General features: G+C 54.9%; 7 protein-coding genes across 7 annotated transcripts; 4 read left to right on the top strand and 3 right to left on the bottom strand.

Annotated features, from left to right (window-relative positions):
* Positions 1-244: 244 nt before the first annotated feature.
* M406DRAFT_106842 (uncharacterized protein) lies at positions 245-2,957 on the top strand (the record flags this gene model as incomplete). The annotated part of the gene is made up of 4 exons (XM_040915210.1): positions 245-889; positions 1,090-1,487; positions 1,564-2,650; positions 2,938-2,957. Exons 1-4 carry the CDS (start codon positions 376-378, stop codon positions 2,955-2,957), a joined length of 2,019 nt encoding a protein of 672 aa, XP_040778976.1. The 5' UTR covers positions 245-375.
* Positions 2,958-3,296: 339 nt separating this feature from the next.
* On the bottom strand, positions 3,297-4,915 carry M406DRAFT_338667 (RabGAP/TBC; the record flags this gene model as incomplete). Its single annotated transcript, XM_040921370.1, has 4 exons — positions 3,297-3,301; positions 3,502-4,359; positions 4,418-4,585; positions 4,663-4,915. 4 exons carry the CDS (start codon positions 4,913-4,915, stop codon positions 3,297-3,299), a joined length of 1,284 nt encoding a protein of 427 aa, XP_040778975.1.
* A 3,308-nt stretch (positions 4,916-8,223) lies between these two features.
* M406DRAFT_254924 (uncharacterized protein) lies at positions 8,224-12,616 on the top strand (the record flags this gene model as incomplete). The annotated part of the gene is made up of 5 exons (XM_040916996.1): positions 8,224-8,451; positions 8,539-10,263; positions 10,295-10,323; positions 10,359-10,684; positions 10,749-12,616. 5 exons carry the CDS (start codon positions 8,224-8,226, stop codon positions 12,614-12,616), a joined length of 4,176 nt encoding a protein of 1,391 aa, XP_040778974.1.
* Positions 12,617-13,490: 874 nt separating this feature from the next.
* On the bottom strand, positions 13,491-16,703 carry M406DRAFT_215849 (uncharacterized protein; the record flags this gene model as incomplete). The annotated part of the gene is made up of 1 exon (XM_040915471.1): positions 13,491-16,703. A coding segment is annotated over one exon (3,213 nt), but the record flags the coding sequence as incomplete, so codon positions are not given.
* Positions 16,704-17,473: 770 nt separating this feature from the next.
* M406DRAFT_289296 (uncharacterized protein) lies at positions 17,474-19,557 on the top strand (the record flags this gene model as incomplete). The annotated part of the gene is given in 3 exon segments (XM_040918847.1): positions 17,474-17,782; positions 17,864-18,970; positions 18,987-19,557. 3 exon segments carry the CDS (start codon positions 17,589-17,591, stop codon positions 19,555-19,557), a joined length of 1,872 nt encoding a protein of 623 aa, XP_040778972.1. The 5' UTR covers positions 17,474-17,588.
* Positions 19,558-20,251: 694 nt separating this feature from the next.
* On the top strand, positions 20,252-22,970 carry M406DRAFT_253815 (uncharacterized protein; the record flags this gene model as incomplete). Its single annotated transcript, XM_040916923.1, has 6 exons — positions 20,252-21,124; positions 21,215-21,304; positions 21,382-21,886; positions 22,016-22,438; positions 22,574-22,771; positions 22,858-22,970. 6 exons carry the CDS (start codon positions 20,252-20,254, stop codon positions 22,968-22,970), a joined length of 2,202 nt encoding a protein of 733 aa, XP_040778971.1.
* A 609-nt stretch (positions 22,971-23,579) lies between these two features.
* Positions 23,580-25,775, bottom strand: M406DRAFT_329053 (heat shock protein 70; the record flags this gene model as incomplete). The annotated part of the gene is made up of 3 exons (XM_040920388.1): positions 23,580-25,384; positions 25,459-25,639; positions 25,749-25,775. The coding sequence occupies 3 exons, from the start codon at positions 25,773-25,775 to the stop codon at positions 23,580-23,582; spliced, it is 2,013 nt and encodes a 670-aa protein (XP_040778970.1).
* Between the last annotated feature and the right edge of the window lie 279 nt (positions 25,776-26,054).

Here is a 26,054-nt window from a genome sequence, read left to right as displayed (position 1 = left end):
TAGTGTGTAGTACTGCGTAGCTACCCCCTGAGGCTGTTCTACAGTAGGTGCTTATCGATAAAGGGGGGTGTTGGTGAGTGACGTGTGCGGACCTCGGCCGCAACCCTTGAGTGACCACTATGGGTGATTAGACCTGGACCCCAATTGCAGGGCCAAGAGCTCAGCTGTCAACTGCACCAGAAATCTGTCGAATCGATCTTTTTTTGAGCCTTCTTTCCTTTTCTGACCGTCCACACTCCCTTACACCACATAAGTGACAGACTTAGGCGACGAGAGAATCCAGTTTCGGGCTTGCGAAGCTGCACCAATGTCAATGCCTCGTCGATCCGACGCGCCATAGCCAACCTCATCTGCCGCCCCCCTCTGCTCAACGCCATGTGGCTCGATCGTCTCGGGCACAATGCTCCCCCATCCGGCTTCGACTCCCGCCCGATCTCTCCTCTCCCCAGACGTATCTCCGGTCGAGGGTCCCCTTACATCACCGCATCATCGTCACAGCAGCGCTCCGCAAGGGCCTCGACGGTGTCGCTCGTCTCGTCGAGCGATGGCACGGGCTCGACCACGTCCCTGCTGAGGGGCCGGGCCAACGGCTCTACAGGCGCAGGCGTTGCGCCGGCGGGCTCGAGCCTGCGGCAGAGCCATACTGTGGTGGTCGATGACGGGCGGGAGAGCCTGGATGTGCTGGGCAAGATATTGGGCGAGGAGGCCGTCGCGAATGGTGGGAGCGGGAGTGTCAGCCCGTTGTCACGAGGGGCAGAGGGCGTAGGCATACGAGAGGAGGACCTTGATCTTGAGGTCGACTTCGGCGGGCTCTCGCTGAGGGAATACCTTGCGCGGGATGAGGTCAGCGGCGATGAGGGGGTATATAGATCACAGACAGTTGAGGAATGTATGTGGTTTTCTCTTCCTTTACTTTCTTGTCCCTGCCCTTTCTTTCCCCTGGAACACATTATTTCTACAAGCATGCACACAGGCACAATCTCTCTCTCTCTCTCTCCCCCCCCCCCCCCCCCTCTTCTCTCTTTGCGATAAGTCTATATCTATGCGCAGACAGGAAGCTAACGGCGATATTGTCCTGTACCAAAACAGACGAGCACGACAAGACCAAATTTGAGGACTTACACCGCTCGATCCGCGCCTGCGACGATGTCTTGACCTCCGTAGAGACGAACCTGACCTCCTTCCGCAACGACCTAGCTGCTGTGTCGGCCGACATCGAGACGCTGCAGGCGCGGTCGCAGGCGCTCAACGTACGTCTCGAGAACCGGCAGGCCCTCGAGAAGGGGCTGGGCCCTGTCGTGGAGGAGCTCAGTGTGGGCCCCCACGTTGTGTCCAAGATCGCCGAGGGCCATGTCGATGAGGCTTGGATCAAGGTCCTGGCCGAGCTAGATCGACGGTCCGAGGCGTACAAGAAGACGATGCAGGGGCAGGGGCAGAGCAGGGCCCTGGCGGATTTGGGGCCATTGCTGGAGAAGTTGACATTGAAGGTATGTTGAAAATTCCAATACTGCCTCCTTCTGTTCTTTTTAAGCCAGGTTTACTGACGAGAAACCCAACAATCAGGCTATTGAGAGGATAAGGGATCACCTCGTGGCACAGATCAAAGCCCTGAGGTCACCACATATCAACGCGCAGATCATCCAGCAGCAGAACTTTCTCAAGTTCAAAGACCTCTACACCTTTCTACACAAGCATCATGCCGCCCTCGCCGACGAGATCTGTCAGGCATACAGGAACACGATGCGCTGGTACTACCTCAACCAGTTCACCCGGTACCAGAAGGCGCTGGAAAAGCTCAAGCTGCACACGATTGACAGAACCGACGTGCTGGGCCACGAAGACTCATCCCGCAAGGCCACGGTGCTGAGCGGCACCTCCAAGCTCGGCGGCGCGCCGCACGATGCGTTCAGCCTGGGAAGACGTATCGACCTGCTCAAGACGGCCAGCCAGGCGGCCATCAGCTCCTACCTGGCCGAGGAGGACCAGTCGACACACTACCTCGAGGTCCCCTTCCGGAACTTCAACCTCGCGCTCGTCGACAACGCGACTGCCGAGTACACCTTCCTCGCGTCCTTCTTCGCGCCGGCGCTCAGCATGTCCACGATCGGAAAGCACTTTGCCCACATCTTCGAGCCGACTTTCGCGCTGGGCCACGCCCTGACTCGACAGCTCGTCAGCGAGACGTACGACAGCCTCGGCCTGCTGCTGTGCATCCGGCTGAACCAGCACCTCGCCTTCGAGCTGCAGCGCAGGCGCGTGCCGGCCATGGACGGCTACGTCAACGGCACGTCCATGATGCTGTGGCCCAGGCTGCAGAGCGTCATGGACGCCCACTGCGAGAGCGTGCGCGCCCTCACCTCGTCCCTGCCCTCGCGGCCCGTCCCCGCCGCCACCGCAAAGACCACCTCGGCCGCCCCGCACGTCGTCACCCAGCGCTTCGGCCAGCTCGTCTGCGGCATCCTGGCGCTGTCGCTCGAGGCCGGCGACGACGAGCCCGTGGTCACGAGCCTCGGCCGCCTGCGGAGCGAGATGGAGGCCTTCTTGACCAGGTACAGCCAGGCCTACTTCGGCGCCGACACCAGAGGCAAGAAGAGGGAGCGGTTCTTGTATAATAACTACTCGCTTATATTGACTATTATCGGGGACGTGGGTGAGCAAGGGGGGAAATTGGCTGGGAAACAGGTGGAGCACTTTGAAGGGTTGAAGAAGGCATATCAGGACGGTGCTTGAGATGAGAGAAGAGGTTGGTAAGGGGAAAGGGGGAGGATGTTGGATTGGGCTTGTCTGTGAGGAACTCATAGAATGGGTAGAGAGGCCGGTTTTTCATGAGAGGGGGCCGGGGGAGGAGGGGGGGGGGGGGAGAGAGAGAGTGAGTGTGCTCTTGGTGAGCATAGGTTGGGAAAAGGTTGTATATCTAGCTTGTCTTCCTTATAATAGACTGTCTTGAAAGTTTTTGAAAGATGATGGGTAATGTGGGAAGAAGGAGGATATGGAAAGAAGAAAAGTCCCATTGGATGAGCTCGATTATACCCACACAACAGTTCAATCAATACATACTTGTGTATTAGGTGAGAATAGTGTATACATGGATGAATACCAAAAAGTCTCACAAATACACGCTTGCTTGCTCGACCCATACAGAGACAGCAATAACTCCTGTTGGCCTTCCTTGCACTCACTTTTTGTTCTACAGTACAGACATACTAATCTACTTCCCTTCCCCCATTCCACTTTCTTCTGCTAGTTGAACTTTGCAGCCCTTCAACTCTCACTCAACATTTATGTCTGATTGCAAATCATTCTACCCAACAACCATCCCATCCAGCCGCATCGCGAACCCCAAACACCGCCTCAAGCCAGCCCTCCACGCCCGTAACCACAACGCCGCAAAATGCAAGGCCTGAACCAGACCGGTGAGTCTTCTCTAGAACTCCCGGTACCACCACTTCGAGAACACGGCGCGCAGGACTGTCGCCGGCCGCGCCAAGACGCCGCTGCCACCGCTGAAGCCCGCCAACGACGATGATACCAGTGGAGAGCGCCGCATCCAGTACGCCAGCACACCAAACAGGACCGCGAAGCCGACCATGCCCGCGGGCCGGCTGTAGGCCCAGAGAGCCTTGACCACCTGGGCCCTGCGCTCGCGCCTCTCGAGATCGCGCACGTGCTGGGTGAAATAGTACTCGCCGACAGCCTCGCTCTGGCCTGCGCAGTCGGCGGTGCTCCGGGCCGTCTTGAGGGCGCTGAACTCGCTGATGCCGCGCCTCCACGCGGCGCCGAGGGTCTCGGGCGGGTAGCGTGCGCACAGCTCCGAGGTGGCGGTGATGAGGGCCTCCAAGTCGAGGGGCTGGGGCAGCTTGCTGAGGATGGAGTGGAGCATCTCGGGCTCGGTCGGGGGTGTCTCGAAGAGCTCGGTGCGGCGGTTCAGAACGATCTGGGCAAACATGTAGACGCTGAAGATGGGCTCGCGCGCCAGCAGGACGTCGAAGAGGCGGGCGATCTCGCCTAGCGATTGTATGTCGTGGGCATACATGGTGAGCGTGCCGGACAGGGCGAAGAAGGGTTCCGTCTGGGAGAGGTGCGCACAGAGCTTGGGGTCCGCGGCGTTCAGAATGGACGGAATGAGGCGGAGCTGGGCTAGCGCTGCGGTGAGATTGGGGAGCATAAAGTCCCTGATGCGAAGGGTTGAGAGGCGAGTTACCGCTGGCGCGCGCAGGGCCGGCGGGAGAACGAGGAGGAATACCTGGGCTATGTCGTGGTAGCCTTGAAAGTAGCAAAGGTAAGGATGTCGGCGGAGTACAGAGAGAATGACGTTAGAGAGATGTGCCTTTTGTCGATTGCGTTCGTCGTCGGTTCGATCTGATAGAATTTGTCAGTGATAAAGTGTCAAAAGTCATGGCACGGCTGGTCTGCTCACAATGAGGGTAATAGACGAAGGCCCTGTCCACATCGAGTCTGACCTGGTCTTCATCCTTGTGAGGAGGCAAGTGTTTCCATGAGAGGTCTTCCTGGCTGAGGTACGCCTCATGAGCCTTCTCATCTCCATCGGTTCGTGTTCTTATGGGCAGGCCCAACAAGATAGGCCCTGAGAGATTGTTTAGCAACCACGATGGCTTCATATCTACGATTAAAAGATATGATATTATCATGAGAGCAACTCACATGCCTCTTGTCGCAAATCATCCGTTATAAAACCTCCAGGTAACTCAGCCAGTGCCTGGAGCTCGGAGATATCTCTTCGCCCGCAGGCGTCCAGAATCAACGCCTCCTTTGGTGAAGTTTCCCGCGTCTGAGGGCTGTCCTCGGTGACCGTGCCATCTGCTGCGGGACTCGAAGTGTCTGTGGCATCAATACCGTTCTTCTCATCCAGGACATCGTTCCTTTCCAGGGAAGGCGGTCTATCTGCCTCAGCCATATCTCTCTGATGGTCACCAACTTCTCCTCAGTCTCCTTGGATCAATGGGCCCAGAGAGCGGCCACTGCTCCTACCGACGGTGACGAGTCTACCTCGACAAAATAGACCACCTACGGCTAGCAGCTTCACTTGGTCTTGCTGAAGCGGCCTTTCAGCAGCACACGACACAGATTGGTACTTTTGAGACTCCCTCCGAAGGATGACCTGGATGTATCAGGTGTGCTGATACCAACGTGTGTTGGAGCAAGTGGCTTCGTTCAAATATGACACTAGATGCTGTGTGTGTCCGCTGGAGTATTTGGAATCTCGGAAGTCTCTTTTGTGCGCGACGATATGCAGTAGAACTTCTGATGTGTTCCTTTTCTCCGATGTTGAAATCGCATGTTGTTTGTTGTATTTTTCTGGTTTGGAGTTGACGACTTGAAGCTAGGCTACAGACCGGGATGACGTGCGCCACAGCAGGGTCCAAGGGGCCCCTGTTCCAGCGGGAAAGACCCGCTGTAGCGGATCTCGCTGCAACTCTCAACAGGGGTCAACTCTCTACCCTGGCATGTTCGTGTGATCGTTTCTGCCAAGCACTTGCTGGTACGTCGTTGCTTCTACCGGTGCGGGTACAGTGTGTCTGGGGTAGTAGTGACTTACATTATATCCATCTCGAGAACCAATGATGCTCCCGACTATAGGGTCAATCTAGGTTTCCAAGCCCCCAAGACGCTCGCAAGCTTTGACAAAATACAGCTGCCACAAATTTAAATCTTGAATTACATGACCATCATCAGTCAGAACTTAGAAAATAAGTCAATCACCCCTACTTTCTTCACATTCTCTTGCATGCATTTGGGTTTGAAGGTGGTTGATATCGAAAGACCAGCACCAATCCATGCCCTTACTCAACTCGGACCCGCTCCGTTGCCATAGAATTCTCGTTCAATGTGACAAATGATACTTCAGTGATACAGAGAATCCGAGGAAGAGCAAGCCATGACTACTTTGATATTTGAAATTCAGTAATGTTTCCCCGCCTCTCCAGCCCTGAGGAGAAATCCGGGTTGGTATATCCAGCCGCCGTAAGCGCAGGAGTTGTTTTCTTTTCTTTTCCCTCGGCGACAGCGGCAAGCTGCAGAGAATTTGTTGGGGCTATTGCCTGGCCGGCGACGGAACAAGGAGGGGAACGGGAAATAAATCTACTTTCATTGGGCACTGACTGAGCGTCCAATTCTCGAGAATGTTGCGGGTTTGACGAAGATGATGACGACCAAGAATCTGTGGACATCATGTCCCCTCCCCCCCGGGATCCCCCCATCCCTCTTCCCGTGGCCTCTAAACATGGAGCGAGGTCAACGATATGCCAGGAATGAGGACTCTTCTTCATTAACGTGATTGAAACCCTAGTTGTTCTGTTTGGTGACAACACATCGATATAAGATGACAGCTATAGCCAGGGTCTGCATGATGCATGCTCTTTGAAGCCTCGAATATCTTCACGAACCCTTCCTCCTCCTCCCCACCTCCTTTCCTTCCCCCTCTTTTTTCCACCGGCCGGCCCATCAGGCGTGGGGGGCATGGGGTTGATGCCCAGATCACGAAGACAAGCAGCTGCCAGTGGTATTCTACCACACACGATCCGACATCACTAGGCAGTGCATGAGTGCATGATGGCCCCATTCTTTAAAGTCGACTGCATGAATTACGACCTCCGGTCCCGACCCAGCACCGAACCGTGGCTGGCTGTGGAAGGGGTTGGGAACCCTCAACCGAGGGCGCACCACAGCCTCGCTTTTTCTCACACTCGGTCCTCGTCTGCGTATTGGGTAGATTGCACATACGAGCTGATGAAGGAGGAAATAAGCGATATGCCAGCCTTCGGCTCCATTCCAAGTACTAGTGAGTTCCCAAGTATTAGTAAGTTAGGCGTGGGGATGACCGTGCAGATTACTTAAACAGTAAAGTACATACTTCCATATGTACATGCAAACAGTGCACAGTCAAAGACAACAGCCCTCCTAGCTCACCTTACCCAATTGCCCGCCGGGGGAGGCAAAGAGACCAGGTGCATAGAACTATGACGAGAGAAAGGAAAAATTGAGCTGATCATGGCTGGCTGGGTTCACAACAGGTTTATGCAGAGATGGCTTTGCCCAACTCCTCCCCCTCCATCCCTCCTTGGCAAAAAGGCGCCTAATGATGCAGATGCAGGAGGGGGGGGTGACAGGTGGCACGGCACAGAAAGAAAAGGAAGCAGAAAAGAAAAGAAAGTCCCTCGTCAGGATGCAGTCTGCGTATGTTGCTGGAAAATTCCCAAGGCGTTGTCGTCGTATAAAGGAGGGGGACGGGCGTCAGAGGTTCGTGATTGGCAGCCTCGGACACTGGGACTCGAGAGGTGACGCGAGCAAACACTTGGCTCGAGAGAGTTTTTGAGTACGCATTATTCCTTGTTCTTTCTCTTCTTCCTTCCTTTCTAGTCGTGTTAGAGATCCCGAGAGGCATGTGTGTATGTTTAGGGTGGCGCGCGGGTGTCAGGAGATCCAAGTATTGAGAGACATGTCATCCGATTCAGAGACACACTATAATGCAGTGGTACTCTGGGTTACAGGCGTGCTACCACGCTGCCACGCTATAACTCAGGTAAGCATGGCGCTGTCTGGTACCTGACAGGTCGAGCCTGTGGGCGCTGACACCGCCCGTTACACCGGTATCAGCGCCAGCACTGCAGTGAGCAGGGGTTTGACACCTCTGAAGAGAGGGGCAAAAAAAAAAAAAAAAAAAAAAAAAAAAAAAGGCAGGAGCGGCGGGCTGGCTACACCCTGCACTGCTGCCCAGCTGCCCGTCTGCAAAGCTGCCCTGCCCGTTTTGTCGTGGTTGCAGAACCACTTCTTAGTGCCTATCTTGTTCCTGCACCAGCACTCTATGTTGTGGTTTCTCTCTTGTACCTAATATTACTTTCTGGAAGCAGGTACGATGGTCATTTTTACCGTAACAACATTCTCCAGCTTCAACTGCTCGGCTCAATATTCCAGGCTGATCAAGACGCAGCTGCTGGATTTATTTCCCCCTCCTTGAGTCGGCACAAAGTTCATGCGACATCATATGCCCACCTACATTCTTCGCGCTGTTGCAGATGGGGTAAAAGAAGCTACCCTCACTTCTTGTTGGACCCTCTCCTCCTCCTTCTTCTCCTCCTTCTTCTTCTCCTCCTCCTCCTCCTCCTCTCTCTCTCTCTCTCTACTACTCCTCTCTCTACCCCTCCTCTTGGTCCTCTCTAAATCCCTCATTCTTGCCAGGGGCATACTAGCATAGAGAGAGTCATTATGGCTTTCCAGTCTCACGTTCTGGAAAATGGCCAGTGGGTCACCAGGGATAGCAACCTGGTCGACCTCCTCAACAAGACGAGCACCACCAGAGGGTCCCCAAGACAAGTTCGACGTGCACCGCGTTGTGGTATTATGACAAGAACTGTCGTCCAGAGCCCGGTGGCACACTGGGTCCTGTCTGTTCGGCTGCGATCTTCCCAGCACAACGATGTGGCCTTTGTAGGAGTGAGCACACCCACCCGCGTCTCTAAAGCATGCATGCATGCCTGCCAGACTGTGGCTGATGTGTGACTGACTTACCTTCTCTCATAGGACCACTACGTGCAGATAGCAGAGCTCAGACGAGACGGCCAGCTGCACAACATCAGCAGGAAGTGTGATTTTGGCTCACGTATTCGAAATGCCAATGTCATCGGCTCCAGTCCCGTTGTGGTCAACGGCGAGAAGTACGCCACGGCTGGCTTTCACCCAGATGCTGCCGACGACGACCTGGGCGACATCGAGCCCTACCTCTCCTCGCCCACCTCACCAGCACTAGGCGCATCAACGCTGCCACCCCAGCTGCTCCTGGTCGTGCTGGAGACGGGCGACTGCGTCTTCCTTTTTCTTCGCCCGGGGGATGAGCCTGGGTCCTTCGACTTTGTTGCTTTGCAGGAGCATGTCCACAGTTCACGCCTCGTCCGGCCGGGCTTCCACCTGGCCGTAGATCCTAGCTCGAGATTTGCTGTCCAGGCCTGCGCCAGGAACATGTTCATCGTTCATGAGCTGAACTCAGTACGTCGTCTGAACGACTCTTATACGAGGGGTTTGCCCCTGAAACCTATCCTGTCCTCTCGCCCAAGGACCGTCAACGGTGTCATACATGCGGTCGAGTTTCTCTACCCTCGGTCCCAGGATCCTCAACACATTATCCTATTGCTTATCGTGGTGAAGGATGGCGTCTCCCGTATGATCACCTACGACTGGATGCTGGGGGATGACCTGAGGGAGGTATTTGCTCGGGAAAAGAACGGCCACGCTCTCCCTCCACAGCACGAGATGCCTCTGATGATCATACCGCTCACTGTTCGGTCTGCCTTCTTCGCGGTATCGGAGGGTGAGGTTGCCTACTGTGCGGATGCCCTCCAGGGCTCTCCCTCGTTCGAACCCTGTGACATCAATCGCTTTCCCCCTTCTGAGTTTTACACAGCAGATGACCCACCGCTCTGGACCGCATGGTCTCGCCCTCCACGGCTATACCCATACCATCGAGACAGAGATTTCATCTACATGGCAAGAGAAGATGGCGTTGTGATCTACCTAGAATGTGACTCGGATGATATACTAGGTGCCTCTTTTTACCATGGAACTTTCTGTAGCGTGTCGACGGCATTCGCAAGTCTTGCCGATGAGTTCCATGACGGCGAGGCGTTGGTCAATGGCGAGACTCTGGTGTTTGGGGGAGATTCTGGACAGGGAGGGGTTTGGAGGGCAAGTTCTCCAGCGAAGATGTCACCACAACTTGAACAGATCGTTAACAATTGCCAGGCATCCCCTCGGAAAGTCATCACCAAGCTGTGCCGTATCCCGAACTGGGCGCCTGCTGTTGACTTCGTCACCACAGCAGAGTCGAGCCGCTGGGACAGCAGCGATGGTGTTGGCGGCACGTCCATTCGAGGTCAGAGGCAGGACGGGCAGGACAGGTCTTCTCTCGAAGGCATTGCGGACTCCGTATACGCTGCCGCAGGGAGAGCCAAAGATAGCTCGATCGTGGAATTCCGCTACGGTCTGCAGGCCAACATTGGTATAGAACTCGATCTCGGCACTCTCATCAGGCGGTGCTTCATGTTCCAGGACAACGCCTTAGATCTTGACTCCGGTTATCATCTCCTCTTATCAGTGGCTGGCAGGTCTGCTCTGCTTTCGTTTGACTCGAGATTTACCGCCACATCTGTACGTGATGTGGATCAGGACCAGGTCTTCTTTGATCTGTCCTCGCCCACACTCTTGGCAGCTCGTGTGGACGACGAGACCATCCTTCAGGTTACAGAGAAAGGTGTCATATTTGTGAATCGCTTCAGGAGGCAAGTCTGAATTCGCGTCTCTGTCCACTCGTCTGTGCTGCTTGTCTAAACTAATGAAAAATAAAATAGCTCTCGGTTTCTGTTCCCGTCACTGGGCCTTGGCAATGCGAATGTCTCAGACGCCACCCTGGAAGGAGATGTTCTGGCTGTCATTTCGCATACAGGCAGCAGCTTCCAGCTCCATACTATCAAGTTGAATGCTCGAGATCTTCAAGCCCAACATCATTACACCACAGATTTTCCCGAGGCTGAGGTCACGTCCTTCTCGTTGTGTACGCTCTCAGGCCAGATATATGCCGCCGCCTGTTTGTGCTTGGATAAAGCCGTCCACCTGGAATTTTACAGCATCACAGGCCAAAAACGCATTGGAACCGTTTCCTTGGAAGAGTGTGAGTGTTTGGCACATGTCGTAATGATGCCTGTTTCAATGACTGACTGATATCGGGCCGTGTTGCACAGTTGCCACTGAACCTCCCACAAGCCTTGTGTTCGTCTTCGAAAAGACTGCCGGGAAAGCCGTCTTGGTTGCTGGCAGCCGCGACGGTCTTGTCGCAACGGTCGGCATCTCTACTTTCGAGCCTTTGCAGACAGGAGCCGTATCTCTCTCTCGGATGGGTTCCATGCCTGTTCACGTCTATTCAGGCCGCAAAGCCGGCGAGGTTTTCCTCTGTTGTGATTCACGCCTCGTGCTGGCCAGCAACTTTCTTGAGGGTCACGGCTTCACACTGAAGCAAAGCGTTTGGACAGTTGATGCAGAAGACAGCAGCAAGCCATCTCCGGCGATTACATCCGTGACAGTCCTACCGAACAGCTTGTCTGGGAACGAAGCCAATACCCCGCTCCTCCTCCTTGCGACTGATCACGTCTTGCTAGCCGAGCTACAATCTCAGGCGGGTCCTGTCCAGCGTCATCTGCCATTAGGGTCAACGCCTCACAAAGTCTTATACTCCCACGTCCTAAAGTGTCTCGTTGTTGGCACTCAGACGATCCGTGAACAGACGACTTTGATGTTCATCGATCCCGAAACCGGGCAAGATTTGGGGGTTTCGGCAAATGGCCAGACGAAACATGAAGTTCCATTCATCTCTGGCCTGGGAGTGTCGGGAGACAGAATCCTTAGTCTTGAAGAATGGCATGTCAGATCAGACTATGGGCACGACCATTACTACCTCCTCGTCTCCACACGCGGGCACCAAAATGGAGGCAAGATTATCATAGTGTCAGCCGTCCAAGAGAAACCGGAACCCGGACAGAAGCGAGGCAAGATCCGCTTCTGGACACGGTACAAGCTCAAACGGTCAGAAGGAGATCCTCCTGGGCCTATTTCTGCGGTCACCACGAGTGGTCACAAAATTCAGTCGAGCATGGGAGCATTGATCCTCTATCACGAACTCGACGAGGGACAGAAAAAGATCACACAAGCGCCGAGCCAGGAAATTGGCGGGCCTGCATGGAAATTGTCCATACTGCCTGGTGGGTCGCGAACACTGGCCTTGATCAAAGGCGATTCGTTGCGTGTTCTGGAGAAGAATGATGATGATCAGGAGCCCACGATGACCCACATGGACGGGACCACACGATCAGTTATGGACATGCTCGAAGTGGCGGGTGCCTGGGACGAGGCGCTGTCCACACCGATCGTATCCGACCCGCCACAGTCCATCGTACTGGTCTCGGACCAGAACTGCAACGTGACAGGCCTCTGGATCCCCTGGGACAACCCGGGTCAAGACTGCGAGGTTCTCTTCGAGACAGACCTACCCTCATCTGTGCGCCGGCTTCGTCTTGGGCGCGTACTACCCACGTGGTCGCGTGAGAGGCGTAGGGAGAGGAAATTCGGTCTGTTACCGGCCTCGGTCGACGGTTCCGAAATTCTCGGGATGGGTATCGACGGTTCCATGCAACACTTCACGCTGTTAGATCTCAGTGTATGGAGGCTCCTGCGTTTTGTGCAAAACATCTCCGAGACCTCACCCGAGCTGTATCCGTTCACGTATTTGCCTCTGGAGGACATGGGCATGGATGAGGACGATACGGACGCCTTCGACCCAACGCCTGTGGTGGACCGAGGTCTGGAGATGCAGGTCGATGGGGACCTGATGCAGCGCTGTCTGGAGAAGCGGGCACTCGAAGGACTGATGACAAAGAGAGAGGAGTGGATGGGTATGTTTGTGGAGTACCTAGACAGGCTAGACAACGGGCGGTGGACGAAGGATTTCTCAGGAGACGAAGACAATGATATAGGGATGGATGGAGATGGGTTGAGGAGGAGATACTTTGATTTGGCATACGACATTCTGGAGTATTTCCTTGTGCCGGTCTTATGAGAAACATCTCATGGGAGGACAGGATTTACGTTGTGGCGGCTATATGCACTCTTTTCTTCCATACTTCTTGGTAGAGTGTGTATGAACGGACTACCACATGCTCTCAACGAACACGAGGCGAATTGAAAGGGTGCCGCTCAGATTTCATCACACCGTCTCTCTTTGTCGGTGTCCTCTTTGACATGACATGGAGGTCTTCATCACACGGGCCGACGTCGAAGATATTCATATCTGATCTGCCAGGGATGCACAAGAGGTGGGTGAATAGGTCTGTTGCACTATATACAAGCCAGTAAGTAAATAGGCAACGCTCTCTCTCTGTCTCTCTGGACACCACAACTCTAAGCTCGTGTACAATGATTTGGTCACCACCCCAGTCATCGGCAGCCTCGTATCAAAAGTCATTGTCGTCCTTCCCTTTCTTCTTGCTGGTTCTGCCTCTGGACCTGGGAGACGGCCGCTTTGGCTGCATAGCATGACTGTCTACAGGCGCCTGCTCCGCAGACCATGACGACGAGGGAGATGGATCTCCTCCTCCCTCACCTTGTTTGGAATTGGTGGCTCTCGATGCGGCAGTCTTGAACATGGCTGTCTCGGCTGCTTGCAGTTTCTGCCACTCGGGCGACTTTCGGTCGGGAGTGATAGAGTCCCAGGTGTCGACGTCCTTGTCTTGGTCGCTGATGTCAATCCAGTCGCCGTCATCAGTCTCGGGTAATGTGTCTGTTATGAGAGCATTAGCGACGGCATTACTGGCAAGCTCGCCTTCGGCCGGGTCCGCGTTCTGCAGCACCCAATTGTCCTGCTCAGCATCCGTCTCTTGCCTTCCACTGGCTATCTCCATCATCTCCTTGAACGCCTGCGGGATATCATCCCCGTCCTCCTCGTCTTTCTTCTGCGCCTCGTTCTCTCTTTGCTCCTTCGCGTCGGTCGCCTTGTCGGTCGTGAGCAGCTTCTCCTCGAGCGGAGAGCTCGAGCGCAGCTGGGTCGTTACGGCGGATATGGCACTAGGACATTTGGACACGATGTATTTGAGCAGTCGTTCCGCCTCGGTAGACCATGCCGCCATCTGTTCCAGGTCCATGTACGCCTTGCTCAACACCATGAGCGTGTAGGAGATTGGCCGCGGCAGATGGGGATTCATCCCTTTCCTGCGCATCTCGAGCGGCAACACAGCCCGAGCCTTGGTTACTTTGGCCCTCACCCGCTGCCACCCGCGCCAGTACGGCATAAGCTGCTCCTCGCAGACCATAAAGGCCTCGCGCCACTTCTTCATGCTGACGAGGAACTGAACGTAGTAGTTCCAATTCTTGCTGTCCAGCCTGAAACCGGCACGGAGGACCTTCGTGATGGTCTTACGCAGACCGTCAGCATCGTCCTGGGCGGCGTACGTGCGCTGCATCGTTTTTAGCGCATCGGTGAGGATGTAACGCATGGATGGCAGTGGTTCGGCGCGGCTCATGCCGGGCGCAGCTACGCGGGACAGTTCCAGAACTCGGTTGAAGATGATGTCCCAGATCTCTTGGACCTCCTCAAAGCTGTGCTGGTAGAAGGCGGAGAGCATCAGAGCTTCGAGGAGCTTCAGGGGGGGTTCGGGCATGTCGGACGTTTCGGGGCTTGAGGAATGCCACAGATCGAGGACGTCTTGGACTGTCGTGAATTCTCTCATCTGCGTGAACGTAAAGATAAGGACGCTTGCCTGTTCGTTGCGCAGTGAAACGGTCGGCGGATCAGGTGCCTGCTTGACCCATGGCTGGTCAACGCTCCGACGCTGGAGGAGTGCCTTGTGAGGCTCCTTGTCCCATTCGATGGATCTTCTGAACTGGCGCAACGCCGACACGAGGTACGCCCGCGACTTGCTCGCATCCTTATGTCTGGTGGCCCACTGGCCAAGAGCTTGAAGAACTTTCAGAAGCATCTCTCCGTTCTGCGGTAATCCGAGACCTCGAAGAATGGTGCTGGTTCTCAGCAGTTCACGGGGCTGACCACTCCGTATGAAGGAGCTCATGAGAAGCGCATAATGTTGTAACGTTGGTTTCCACGTCTTACTTCTCACAGCCTCTTGAACGAGGTAGAGAGCATGGTGAGGTTGTCGGCAAAGAGCTAGACCGCGCAGCAGGTGTGCATAAGTCTCGCCGTCGTATCCGATCCGAAACCGCGTCATCTCGCCCAAGGTTTCATTGACGGTGACCAAGTCGTGGCGCATACCGTGGTGATAGAGTAAAGTGTTCCAAAGAATCGCAAGTTCCTTTCGACTGAAACGACCCTTCTGCGTAGTCATTTCAACGATGCTCTTGGCGTCGTTGTATTTGTCGTTCTGGCAGTAGGCCTCGACAACACAGTCTACCATTGTGACATTGGGCTTCAAACCGTCGTTCTTCGCCATACGATACAGCTCAAGGGTGAACTCGAGGTCGCCCCTTGAGCCCGTCATGCCCATCATGGTACCATAGCTGTATAGGTCCAGGGACACAGCCTGTCTCATCACGCCAAACACACGAACAGCAGCGTCGTATGCGCCAGCCTTGGCGTGCGCATTCAGTAAGATGTTCCAGCAGACGACATTGAGCCTCGAGCCGTGAATGGTCTGGGCCTGGCTGAAGATCCGGCGTACCTGGCCAAGCTCGCCTCGAACGGCATGGACGTGGAGCATAGGCAGAAAGTCAGGCTTGTTACTCAAGGTTTTGCCCTCAACGATTCGTTTGGGCTTGCGCTCCTCAGCGTAATAAGTCGTATACTCGCCCCACAACCGTTGTACCGACTTGACATCGCCCCTCCGCGCGTAGAACTCCATATACCTGCGATAAGCCCCGATGTCTAGCCTGCCGAATCGCCCGTAGAAATCTACGAGCACGAGTTCCATGCCTGCAGCGTCGTCAGTAGGGATGTAGACGAGCTCGATCATCTTGTGCATTATGTGGCCGCGTATCTTGACGTCGGGCAGCTGACGATACTGCTTGTACAGGTCGTTGGCGAGCCGAAACTTATGAGACGTGGAGGTATATCCTATGAAGTCTTCGTATAGGATGGGATCCTTCAAGAGCTTGAGCAGCTGGAAATAATCGTCCGGGTGACAGCGCCTTGTGTACCGGTGGATACAAGGGTAGATGAAATGGCTCATCAAGCTCTTGGAGAGCTCTGGGTCTGTGCCCGGGATGGCGACCTTCTCGAGGTGCTGTACCCTCCTGATCAGCATTATGAGCCCTTTCATCAGCTCATTCACCGAGATGTATCGTTCGATGTCATCAAAATTGAGAGCCTTCGAGCTGTGCGCTTCGGGGAAGCGTGCCCAGACGTCCCAGACCGTTTTCAGGTTGTGAAACTTGAGACACAAGGCTAGCAAAGATGATTTGCTCCTGTATTTCGTGATGTAGTCCAGAAATTGGGGACGATAGACTTCTCGAGTCTCCCGTGAGTGAACTTTAGCATGGTAGGCCTGCCAGACATCATTGAAATCGGCCTCCTGATTTCTTCGCAGGAGGTCACGCAGTCGGCCCAATACGTATTCAGGAGAAGGTTTCCATGTGGTAGACCCATCGTGAGGAGTATCTTCGCGTGTATGCTTTTCGGTCTCATCAAAGGCCCCTTCATTTCCTAGCTCAGTCTCCTCGCCGACGTCATCCGCTCGCCGATCAACCTCATCTTGTGTGGAAGGACTTTCCGCTTCTGAGGCCACTCTCATGTCCCCAGGTGGGGACGGAAGTTGTTGTTGAGAAGGAGATGCTGAGGCAGTGAAAAGCCGTGGTACCGCGCCACGGAAATGGAGCCTCGGCCGCCCATACTTGTCTAGGATAGATGGTGACAGCTTTCTGAGGAGGGAGGTAGCCCCTTGAGGGTACAGGAAGTCGAGCAAGAATATTGAGGGGTTCGACGAGTCAGGTCCTGCGGACTGTGGGGTGGACAGGATGCTGAGAGACTCGAGTGGTTCGCGGAGGAGAGCGTGCCAGACGTTGGACAGCTCAATGTCGGCAGCGCCATGTTGCCAGAAAGCAGTATGGAGGCGTCGTCGTGACTTGAAGGGAAGCTTTGTTGGAGGGAGAACCCTTTGGAAGTTGCATGGCTCCAGACTTGCAGCCGTTCTTTCCAGCATTGGCATGAGGACACGGTGCAGACCGTTCAAATCGAGAAGGGGCCGTTGCTTCGTATCAGATCATTGTAGGAGGAAAAGACTGAGTCGGAACGAGCAAGTCAGCAAATGTCGACTTGTGATCTGGCGCCTGACCTGATCACCTCTTCTAACCTTTGGCTATATCCGAGGGATTTCCCTTACGCGCTTCATGCTGAGTACTTATGCGATGCTGATCTTCTCGGTGTTGTGCTTGACAATTCTTGCTTCCTCAAAGACCTCGGTGGAGTGCGCGCCAAACTATTCGTACAGTCTAACAAATGAAAATGTAGACAAGTAGAAAAGTTCTTCTCAAAAGAGACAGACAACCGTGAGCTAAATATACGTAAGGCGATCTGTGAAAAGAATTAAAAAAAAAAAATGGGTGGAGGGAGGGGGCGGTGGGTGGCGGGTATAAGAGCAGCTTTACAGCTTGGTGTATAAATTTGTCGTCGCCAATCGATGATATGATGGATATTTTTTGGACTTCCTGCGCCGGAAGAGCTCATGCCACCCGCGTTTTTCGGCGACAGGGATTAGAAGCTACAGTACAGGGCGGTGTTGGGCGGGACGGGCCCGGTCCGTTATCGCTGTAGACGGTATCTGATAGCACTGTGACGTTCTGGTAACTGGACAGCTACAGCATCTTTGGTGCTAACGCACGAGGTTAGCTTGCAGCGGGGCACTTTTTCGATATGGCAAGGCTAGTTGCTGCTTGTAAGTATTCTCAGACTTGCCTCGTCACCACACGCTCTCCCTCCTCTGCAACTTGCGCTGTGACCGACCACACCTTCTCCCTCTCTGACACACTTGCCACACGTAGTACTTTAAGCCTTATTGCGTGGGTGGGAAAGCAGCCCCGACACCACCATGGATGCGACCAAATTCGTTCTCGAGACCAGGCTCGAGCTGCTCGACTACGCCAATGACTACAGCGCATACGCCTCGCGGTTGACTACGCGGCTGAGGAGCACCAAGAAGAGGCTGTGCATCCAGGACAAGAATCCGGCCAAGAACCACTCCAACTTTGAGGTGGCTCCCTCGCAGCTGGCGCAAAACCATGAGTGAGTAGTAGTCAACCTTGTGGCTTTCCGTGGCAGGCCTGGCGCCTGCTTCCAACATTACAGGACTGATCGCTTCCTCAGGTTTATTCAAGTGCCTCTCCTTACTGCCGAACGATGCTGGGCCAAGTCGATGGCATGGCGGTCACGGGACGACATCAATAGCGAGACCAGGTCGCAGGTCATCTCGAAACTGGTCCAGGCCACCAAGATTGTCGAGAAGCTGGTCGCCACATTGACCGACAAGGAGAGCGGTGCGAACTCGGCCGATGTCCTGAGCGCTTGGGCATATGCGGCAGTCCTCAAGGGCGACTCTTCTTTCCGCGGCAAGAAATGGCAGCAGTGTCTCGAGAGCTACTCCATTGCCAAGATCATCTACACGGCTCTCCCCACGGCCGCCCTAGAAGGCAATACTTTCAAGGACTACGTTTCGGACTCGGTCGACACACCTCTGCGTTTCGCACAGCGTCAACTTGACATACCGACAACACTCTCCATACTTGCTTTGGCCAAGAAGCACTTCCCACAATCCGACGATGCTCTGGTGTCGAGAGTCGACGATGTTGCGCCCACTTTCTTGAAGGAAGATGAGGATACGACGATGACCGATGGCGGCGCGCTGAGGTTTACCACGTGGAGAGGAAGGAAGGTCCCTGTGGAAGACGCCGAGATCGCACTGAAGCTCGAGGCTCTCGAGGGCGCGACTGCAGAGCTGTCTCAAAAACTGGGCGCCTCTTCGGATTTGCGGCCGAACAGCAAGGCTGAAGCTTACGATGCCGTTCTCGAAATCAGCAACGATGCGGTGGACGCTACGCAACAGGCAATTGACGAACTCAAGGAGCAGGGTGTTGCGCAGGGCGACTCGCGCATGCAGAACCTGGCCATCCTGCGCACGAAGCTCAAGTACGACCTGCTGAGCTGGCAGATAGGTCGCAACAGGGTTTTGATGGGCGAAAGGGACGGTGCCGTACTGGGCGACGGCCCTAGTCTCAAGAGCAAGAAGAAGCTACCAGAGGTGGACCAGCCCTTGATCAAGGATAGCCAACAGGTCAAGCAGCAGGAAAAGAAGGTCAATTTGTATGACAAAACCCTGCAGAGCCTGGAAGTCGCAAACGAGCTACCAGGAGTTGCAGCAGACGAGCATCTCGCAGCGGAGATTGATGCTGTGACTAAGTATTTCACAGCTTTGAAGTGAGTACATTTGAAGCCATTTGCTCACCAATGGCGTGTCACTGACGAATCTCTTCGCCAGGTCCCTAGCCATTGCTCGTTCCCACTCGCTGGTCGGCAATGCAGCCAATGCCCTGGCCTTGACCAAGCATGCCCACGACCAGTGCGAGGCTGCCATGCCAGTTCTCGCCAAACACAACGGAGGCCAAGATGAAGGACTCAAGACTGTCGAGGTCGCCCAGAGCGAGGCTGCGTTTCTTCATAGTCTCCTGAAGGGCGAGCTGCAGCGCACCCGGGCGCTTGTGGAGATCTCAAACCTGCGCAAGCAGGCTGGCAAGGGCGATCTCCATGCGGCAAGACGACCTCTCATCGAGAGATTAGCGCAATACCCCTCTGAAGGCGTCGATCTCGAGAATGTGGTCACCTACCCACCAAAGCTGGAGCCAATTCCTGTGAAACCCTTGTTTCTGGACGTCGCCTGGAACTACGTCCAATATCCCACGACACAGACAGAGAAGGCCAAGGCGCCCCAAAACAAGACTAACGTGCAGTCTGACTCTGAGAAGCAGCCTGCTAAGAAGGGATGGTTCGGATTTGGACGGAGTTAAAAGAAGGAGAGGTATCATCTTAACATGATGCAGATAAAGATGCAAGTGAAACTCACCTTCCGAAGAGCTTGCAAATCCTCTTTCAAACGGGTGACGATGAGAAGAAATGTATCTGCGATACTTGATTGTCCTGCTCGAAAGTATTGACAGGATTTCTATCGGTTACACTGTTGAGACAGGTTCATAGTATACCCGGAAAGCGGATCTTACAAGGCTGGAGACATATTGTTACCAAGAAAAAGGGAGGAGACGAGAGAGGTTGCGGGAAGTGGATGGTAACAGGGAAATGAGCCGCTCTGACGTGACATCTGGGTATCTTGCAGTTGGCCCGCATGTCTGGATCATCAACAAGGCCGTCTCTGAGACACAAGGGGGGGTTTGCGCCATCGCACACCAAGAGACAATCAGCCCTGGCAGTACTACCCAGCTGCCGCCTACATACTTACTCAATTCACATCTCCTCAATTGCAGCTATGTTCCTTCGCCCCTTGATTCACGAAAGTTCCTCGTCTTGCTTGGAATGTTGAAAGGACCGCGTTGTCAACAACAAACTTTGCCCAAGTCAATACGGGTAAGTCCTCCCTTACCTCGGTCATCATGAGCCTGTTTTCCTGGCCCGTGGAGTAACCAAAGAGATACCCATCTCAATGCACCTTTCGAATCTCACGATACAATGAGCCATGACTTGGATGACATGGGCGAGAAACCAGACGAGGCCGCAAACCTCACCCCACCGCCCAGGACCGCGAGGCCAACTGACCTGCGGAGCATCGTCGCGTTCATCCGAGATCTATGGCACACGCGTCGAGAGGAGGATCCGTCCACCGCAAAGCTCCTGGCGACGATTGCAGAAGAAGACGAGGACAACCTTGAGGATGTCGACCTCTCACAGCCGTTGCCAACACTGAGATCAAGACTGCCTGGCCTCCGCAGCAGCTTTGTCCCGTCCGTCAGGGCCCTGGCACTCATTCTGGTCGCCTTCACAGTCGGTCTCGGTGTAGGCTGTGGACTGGGACTTGGGATCCCGTATTATGATTCTTTGTTAGGTCTCTTCGACGAACCGGATCTCTTGTCCTCATCCTCCTCCTCCTCCTCCTCATACAACGAATATGGTGTGCCAGATGAGCTCCCGGTTATTCCCATCGCGCAGCTCATCAATGAAAGAGAACTCAGCCTCAACATGGGCTTCCGCATATCCCGCACGCCCACTGTCCGCGAGTTCGAGTTCAACATCTCCCATGGCCTCGCCGCACCCGACGGGTTCTACAAGCCCATGATCCTCGCCAACGGCCAGTCCCCAGGGCCCCTGATCGAGGCAAACACAGGTGACACGGTCCGCGTGCGGGTGAACAACCTCATGCCCAACACGACGACGGGCATCCACTTCCACGGGATCAACCAGTACCGCTCACCATGGATGGACGGCGTCGTGGGTGTGACGCAGTGCGGGATTCCGGCTGGGGGTGGTTCTTGGACGTATGAGTTTGTGGTGGCTGGCCAGAGGGGCACCTTTTGGTGGCATGCGCACGCGGGCGTGCAGTTCACTGATGGGCTTTTTGGGCCGATTGTGGGTCTAATTCACCTACCACTCTTCTTATTGACTAAAATCTCATGTCGTGTAAAGAACTTCTGCTAAAATGGTGTGGAAAACAAAAAGGTCATCCATGATCCGGACGAGGCGGTTCCCGAAACAGACGATGATAAGATCCTTTTCTTAGGGGAGAACTACCACTCCTTTGCAGCAGAAGTGAGCACACTCTAAACCCAGTCGCAGTCTCCTCTATTCATCTGATTTGGTACTGATGAAAACCTCCGGCCCTCAAGCTTGCTGCATACTACCTTGCCCCTTCCTCCACCTGGGACCCAAACGAAGCCGGCGTCGAGCCACTCTCAGACAACCTCGTCCTCAACGGGCAGAATACCCACGACTGCTCCATCACATCCACCACCTTTACAGCCCCAACGTACGACCAAGAGTCCACCACCGAGCCACCGTGCAATGGCGGACAGGCCTACACAACGAGCATCCAGCCCGGCTCGACCCTGCGCCTCCGACTCATCAACCACTCCTCCTATTTCTCCTACTGGTTCAGCATCGACGCCCACGAGCTCACGATCGTGGAGATCGACGGCGTCGAGGTCGACCCAATCACGAGTCTAGGCGGCGTGCACGTGAACATCGGCCAGCGATACTCGGTCATCGTGAACGGAAGCCGCAAAAGAACAGGGACTGAGTACACTATCCGCTCGTCGCTGGAGAGGGCCTGTTTCCTGCCCTATGGCACGTACACGTCGAGTGGGCTCGAGAGCATCGGGTACGAGGCGAGGGGTGTGCTGCGGTATGAGGAGCCCGACGCGGGCGCTGCGCCAACCAAGAGGGAAGAGGAGGTGGAGGAGGATGACGACTATGACGACGAGGAAGAGGACGGGCAGGAGCAAGGGCAGGGGCAAGTCTCAGAGTTGAACGACAAAGCTTCTGCAGACACCACCACCACCACCACCACCACTACCACCACCAACAACAATCCATGGGGATGCAACGACCTCCCCTTCGATATACCCATCCCGATGCGCCCAGAGCCCGCCTATGCGCTGTCCACAGCGAGCTCGCAATTTTCCCTCGACTTCCAGTTCCGCCAGGTCGGCACCATCAACCGCATCTTCCTCAACAGGACGTCGTGGGCGCCGTACGGGGACGACGCGACGCTGTGGCAGGCGCTGGAGCAGGACTTCGTGCCTGGTGACGGGGGCGCCTATAATAACTGGGGGTTCCGGCTGGACCAGCAGGTCCTGCTCGTCCCGGACGAGGACGAGGCGGTTGGGACGGTGCAGGTGGCTGTGAATAGTTTGGATGCCATGGAACATCCTTTCCATATGCATGGTACGTGGTTGTGCAGCTCCACATGCTCCCACAGTGTTTTGAAACTTACTATGCTGTCTTTCCACTCTTCTTCTTCTTTTCTTTTCTCTCCTTTCCTTCTTTTTCCTTTTTGCTAAGCTACAATGGTTTCTCCAGGACATACCGTGCAGATAGTAGGCTGGGGCCCAGGCCGCTACGCCGGCCCAACCTCCCCCGCGACGACCTGGAACCTTGAGAACCCCATGCGCCGCGACACCTTCACCGTGCCCGAGCAGTCTCACGTCGTCATCCGCTTCAGGGCTGATAACCCTGGCATGTGGATCTTGCATTGCCATGTTGCGTGGCATCTGGAAGGTGAGTCTTGCTTCTTTAGCTGTCTCTGTTGCCTACCAGCCGTTCCAGCTGACGACCTTCCTTTTTCTTCCTTTCTTCTTCAATAGCGGGTATGGCTGCCTCGTTCCTTGAGCAGCCAAATGCGCTGAAGGCGTTGGCGTATGATATGGATCCTGATACCAGGGCGTTGGCGCAAAGTTTCTGCGCGGGGCGGCAGTGACTGATGTGCGTGCATGGATGCATTGCCCCTCGACGGAGGATCACAAAGACAACAGACCAGTACATTCATGTTCATAAAGTAGACACTTCCCCATATAAAAGCGTGCCTCGAGCAGCCTAAAATGGCTCTCAACGATGAGAAGCATGGTAGATCATAAAATATTGAGGGGGGATGTCAGATTATCTTTTCTTTCGTCAATAACATCTAGTAATTTACATACACATGTAGAAGAGATAGCCTCCCCCAAAGAGACCATGCCATCAGTGTCATCCAGAACCCATAATTCAAATGACCAAGCCTTAAAAAAACAAAGCAGAAACGTTTTGATGCTCAGAAACGCCGTCCCCAGCCCGTTGCTGCATTAGATATGGGAGAGAGAAGGGGGGGGGGGGGGGAGGAGTGGCAGCTTGGGAGCCGCCAGGAGGGAAAAGTCGGGGGTTGTGTATGAGTACAGTAGGTAGGTAGCAGGAGGGGGTAAAGAAGGAGGGGATCTATCGTGCTGCCGCGCCGCTAGAACGCATGACCGAATAGTGGTATAACAACTTAGGGGTATAAAGCAAAGTTTTTTTGTCTTTCTCTTTCCATCGGAATCTAGCCCGAGTCGCCATTTCACTTGGTCTCGTCCTTCTTCTCACCCTCAGCAGCGCCCTCGGTGCTGGAGGTGTTCTGCTCGCCAGACTCGGCACGGGCCTTGTGCATCTTGTCGAAGAGGTTCAGGCTGGCCATCTGGAGCTCGTCGGTCTTCTCCTTGATCTCGGCGGCAGTCAGCGTACCCTCGCCAGCCTGGCTCTTGGAGATGAACTCGCGCAGCGAGTTGATCTTCTCCTTGATCTGCTCAGCCTCGGTCTTGTCCAGGCGGTCAGCGTACTCGTTGAGGGCCTTCTCGGTGTCGTTCACGACGCTGTCGGCACGGTTGGCGGCCTCGATGGCAGACTTGCGCTCCTTGTCAGCCTCGGCGTACTTCTCAGAATCCTGGACCATCTGCTCGATCTCAGAATCAGACAGGCCAGATCCGGAAGCAATGGTGATGGACTGGTCCTTGTTGGTGGACTTGTCCTTGGCGTGGACGTGGACGATAGAATCGGCGTCAATGTCGAAGGTGACCTCGACCTGGGGCACACCGCGGTGGGCAGGAGGGATGCCGACCAGCTGGAAGTTTCCGAGCAGCTTGTTGTCCTTGACGAGCTCACGCTCACCCTGGTAGACCTTGATCTCGACGGCGGTCTGGAAGTCGGCAGCAGTGGAGAAGACCTGGGACTTCTTGGTGGGGATGGTGGTGTTGCGGTTGATCAGACGGGTGAAGACACCACCCAGGGTCTCGATACCGAGGGACAGAGGGGTAACATCGAGCAGCAGGAGGTCCTTGACCTCACCAGAAAGCACGGCACCCTGGATAGCGGCACCGATGGCCACAGCCTCGTCGGGGTTGACGGACTTGGCGGGGTCACGGCCAAAGATGTTCTTGACAGACTCGGAGACCTTGGGCATACGAGTCATACCACCGACCAGGATGACCTCCTGGATATCCTTGGCTCCGAGGTTGGCATCCTTGAGGGCCTTCTTCACGGGCTCGATGGTCTTAGTGATGAGAGGGTCGACCATCTTCTCGAGCTGCGCGCGGGTGAGCTTCAGGTTGATGTGCTTGGGGCCGGAGGCGTCGGCAGTGATGAAAGGCAGGCTGATGTCGGTCTGCAGAGAGGAGGACAGCTCAATCTTGGCCTTCTCGGCAGCCTCACGGATACGCTGGATAGCCATGCGGTCACCGGACAGGTCAATGCCGTTGGCCTTCTTGAAGTCGCCAACAATGTGTCGCACCAGGTGGATGTCAAAATCCTCACCACCCAGGTGGGTGTCACCGTTGGTGGACTTGACCTCAAAGACGCCGTTCTGGATCTCGAGCACACTGATATCGAAAGTACCGCCACCAAGATCGTAGACGGCGACCACGCGGTCGGCCTCCTTCTCCAGACCGTAGGCCAGAGCAGCGGCGGTAGGCTCGTTGACAACACGGAGGACGTTCAGACCGGCAATCTGACCGGCGTCCTTGGTGGCCTGACGCTGAGAGTCGTTGAAGTAGGCAGGGACGGTGACGACGGCGTTCTTGACAGGCTTGCTGAGGTAGGACTCGGCGGTCTCCTTCATCTTCTGGAGGACGAAACCACCAACCTGCGACGGAGAGTAGCTCTGGCCACGGGCCGAGACCCAAGCGTCGCCGTTGGTGTGGGAGACGATCTTGTATGGCACCTCCTTGATATCGCGCTGGACCTCGACATCGTTGAACTTGCGGCCGATCAATCGCTTGGTGGCAAAGAGGGTGTTCTCGGGGTTAACGACGGCCTGACGCTTGGCAGCGACACCGACCAGACGCTCACCGTCCTCTGCGAAGGCAACTACTGATGGTGTCGTACGGGCACCTGCAAGAGATGTTAGTAACAACACATCAAGCCGGACTGACATGGAAGACTGTGTATTCGGTGAGAGGACCAACCTTCTGAGTTCTCAATAATCTTGGGCGTCTTGCCCTCCATGATGGCAACGGCCGAGTTGGTAGTACCCAGGTCGATACCGATCACGGAGCCCTTCACCTTCTCATCTGTAGACTGGAAACGGGCAAAGGCAGGAGAGGCAGACTTGTGCAGGAAGCCCGCAGAGCGGGTGGCTCTTGGGAGCTGCGATGATTGAAAAGAAAAGACTTGTTGTCAGCTTCACAGTCCTGCGAGGTCAAGTTGTAAGGAGAATCAACATCAAGCTGGTTTGTCAAAGCAGGGCGCAACTTACAGCTCTCGAGAGGCGCGACGACAGCATTTTGAACTGATAAAATTGGTACAAATGGCTCTACCCAGAGAAGAAAGTGGGAAAAAAGAGCTGGAGAAGAATCGCTCGACGATGCGATCAAGAAAGAGAGAGTGGTGGTGGTGGTATTGATGGAGAAGGATCCGGAGGTGGATTATTTGATCACTTCGGATATGGAGAGGGAAAGATGCAAGTGGGAGTGAAGAGAAAAAAAAAAGCTTCAGCAGAAAAAATTCATGACGCTGTCGGTCGAGAAGCTTCTGCGGAACGGCGAAAATTTGCCTGCCAACC

Source organism: Cryphonectria parasitica (genome assembly GCF_011745365.1).
Source record: "Cryphonectria parasitica EP155 unplaced genomic scaffold M406scaffold_3, whole genome shotgun sequence".
Classification (NCBI taxonomy): domain Eukaryota; kingdom Fungi; phylum Ascomycota; class Sordariomycetes; order Diaporthales; family Cryphonectriaceae; genus Cryphonectria; species Cryphonectria parasitica.
This window is presented reverse-complemented; position numbering and strand designations above follow the sequence as displayed.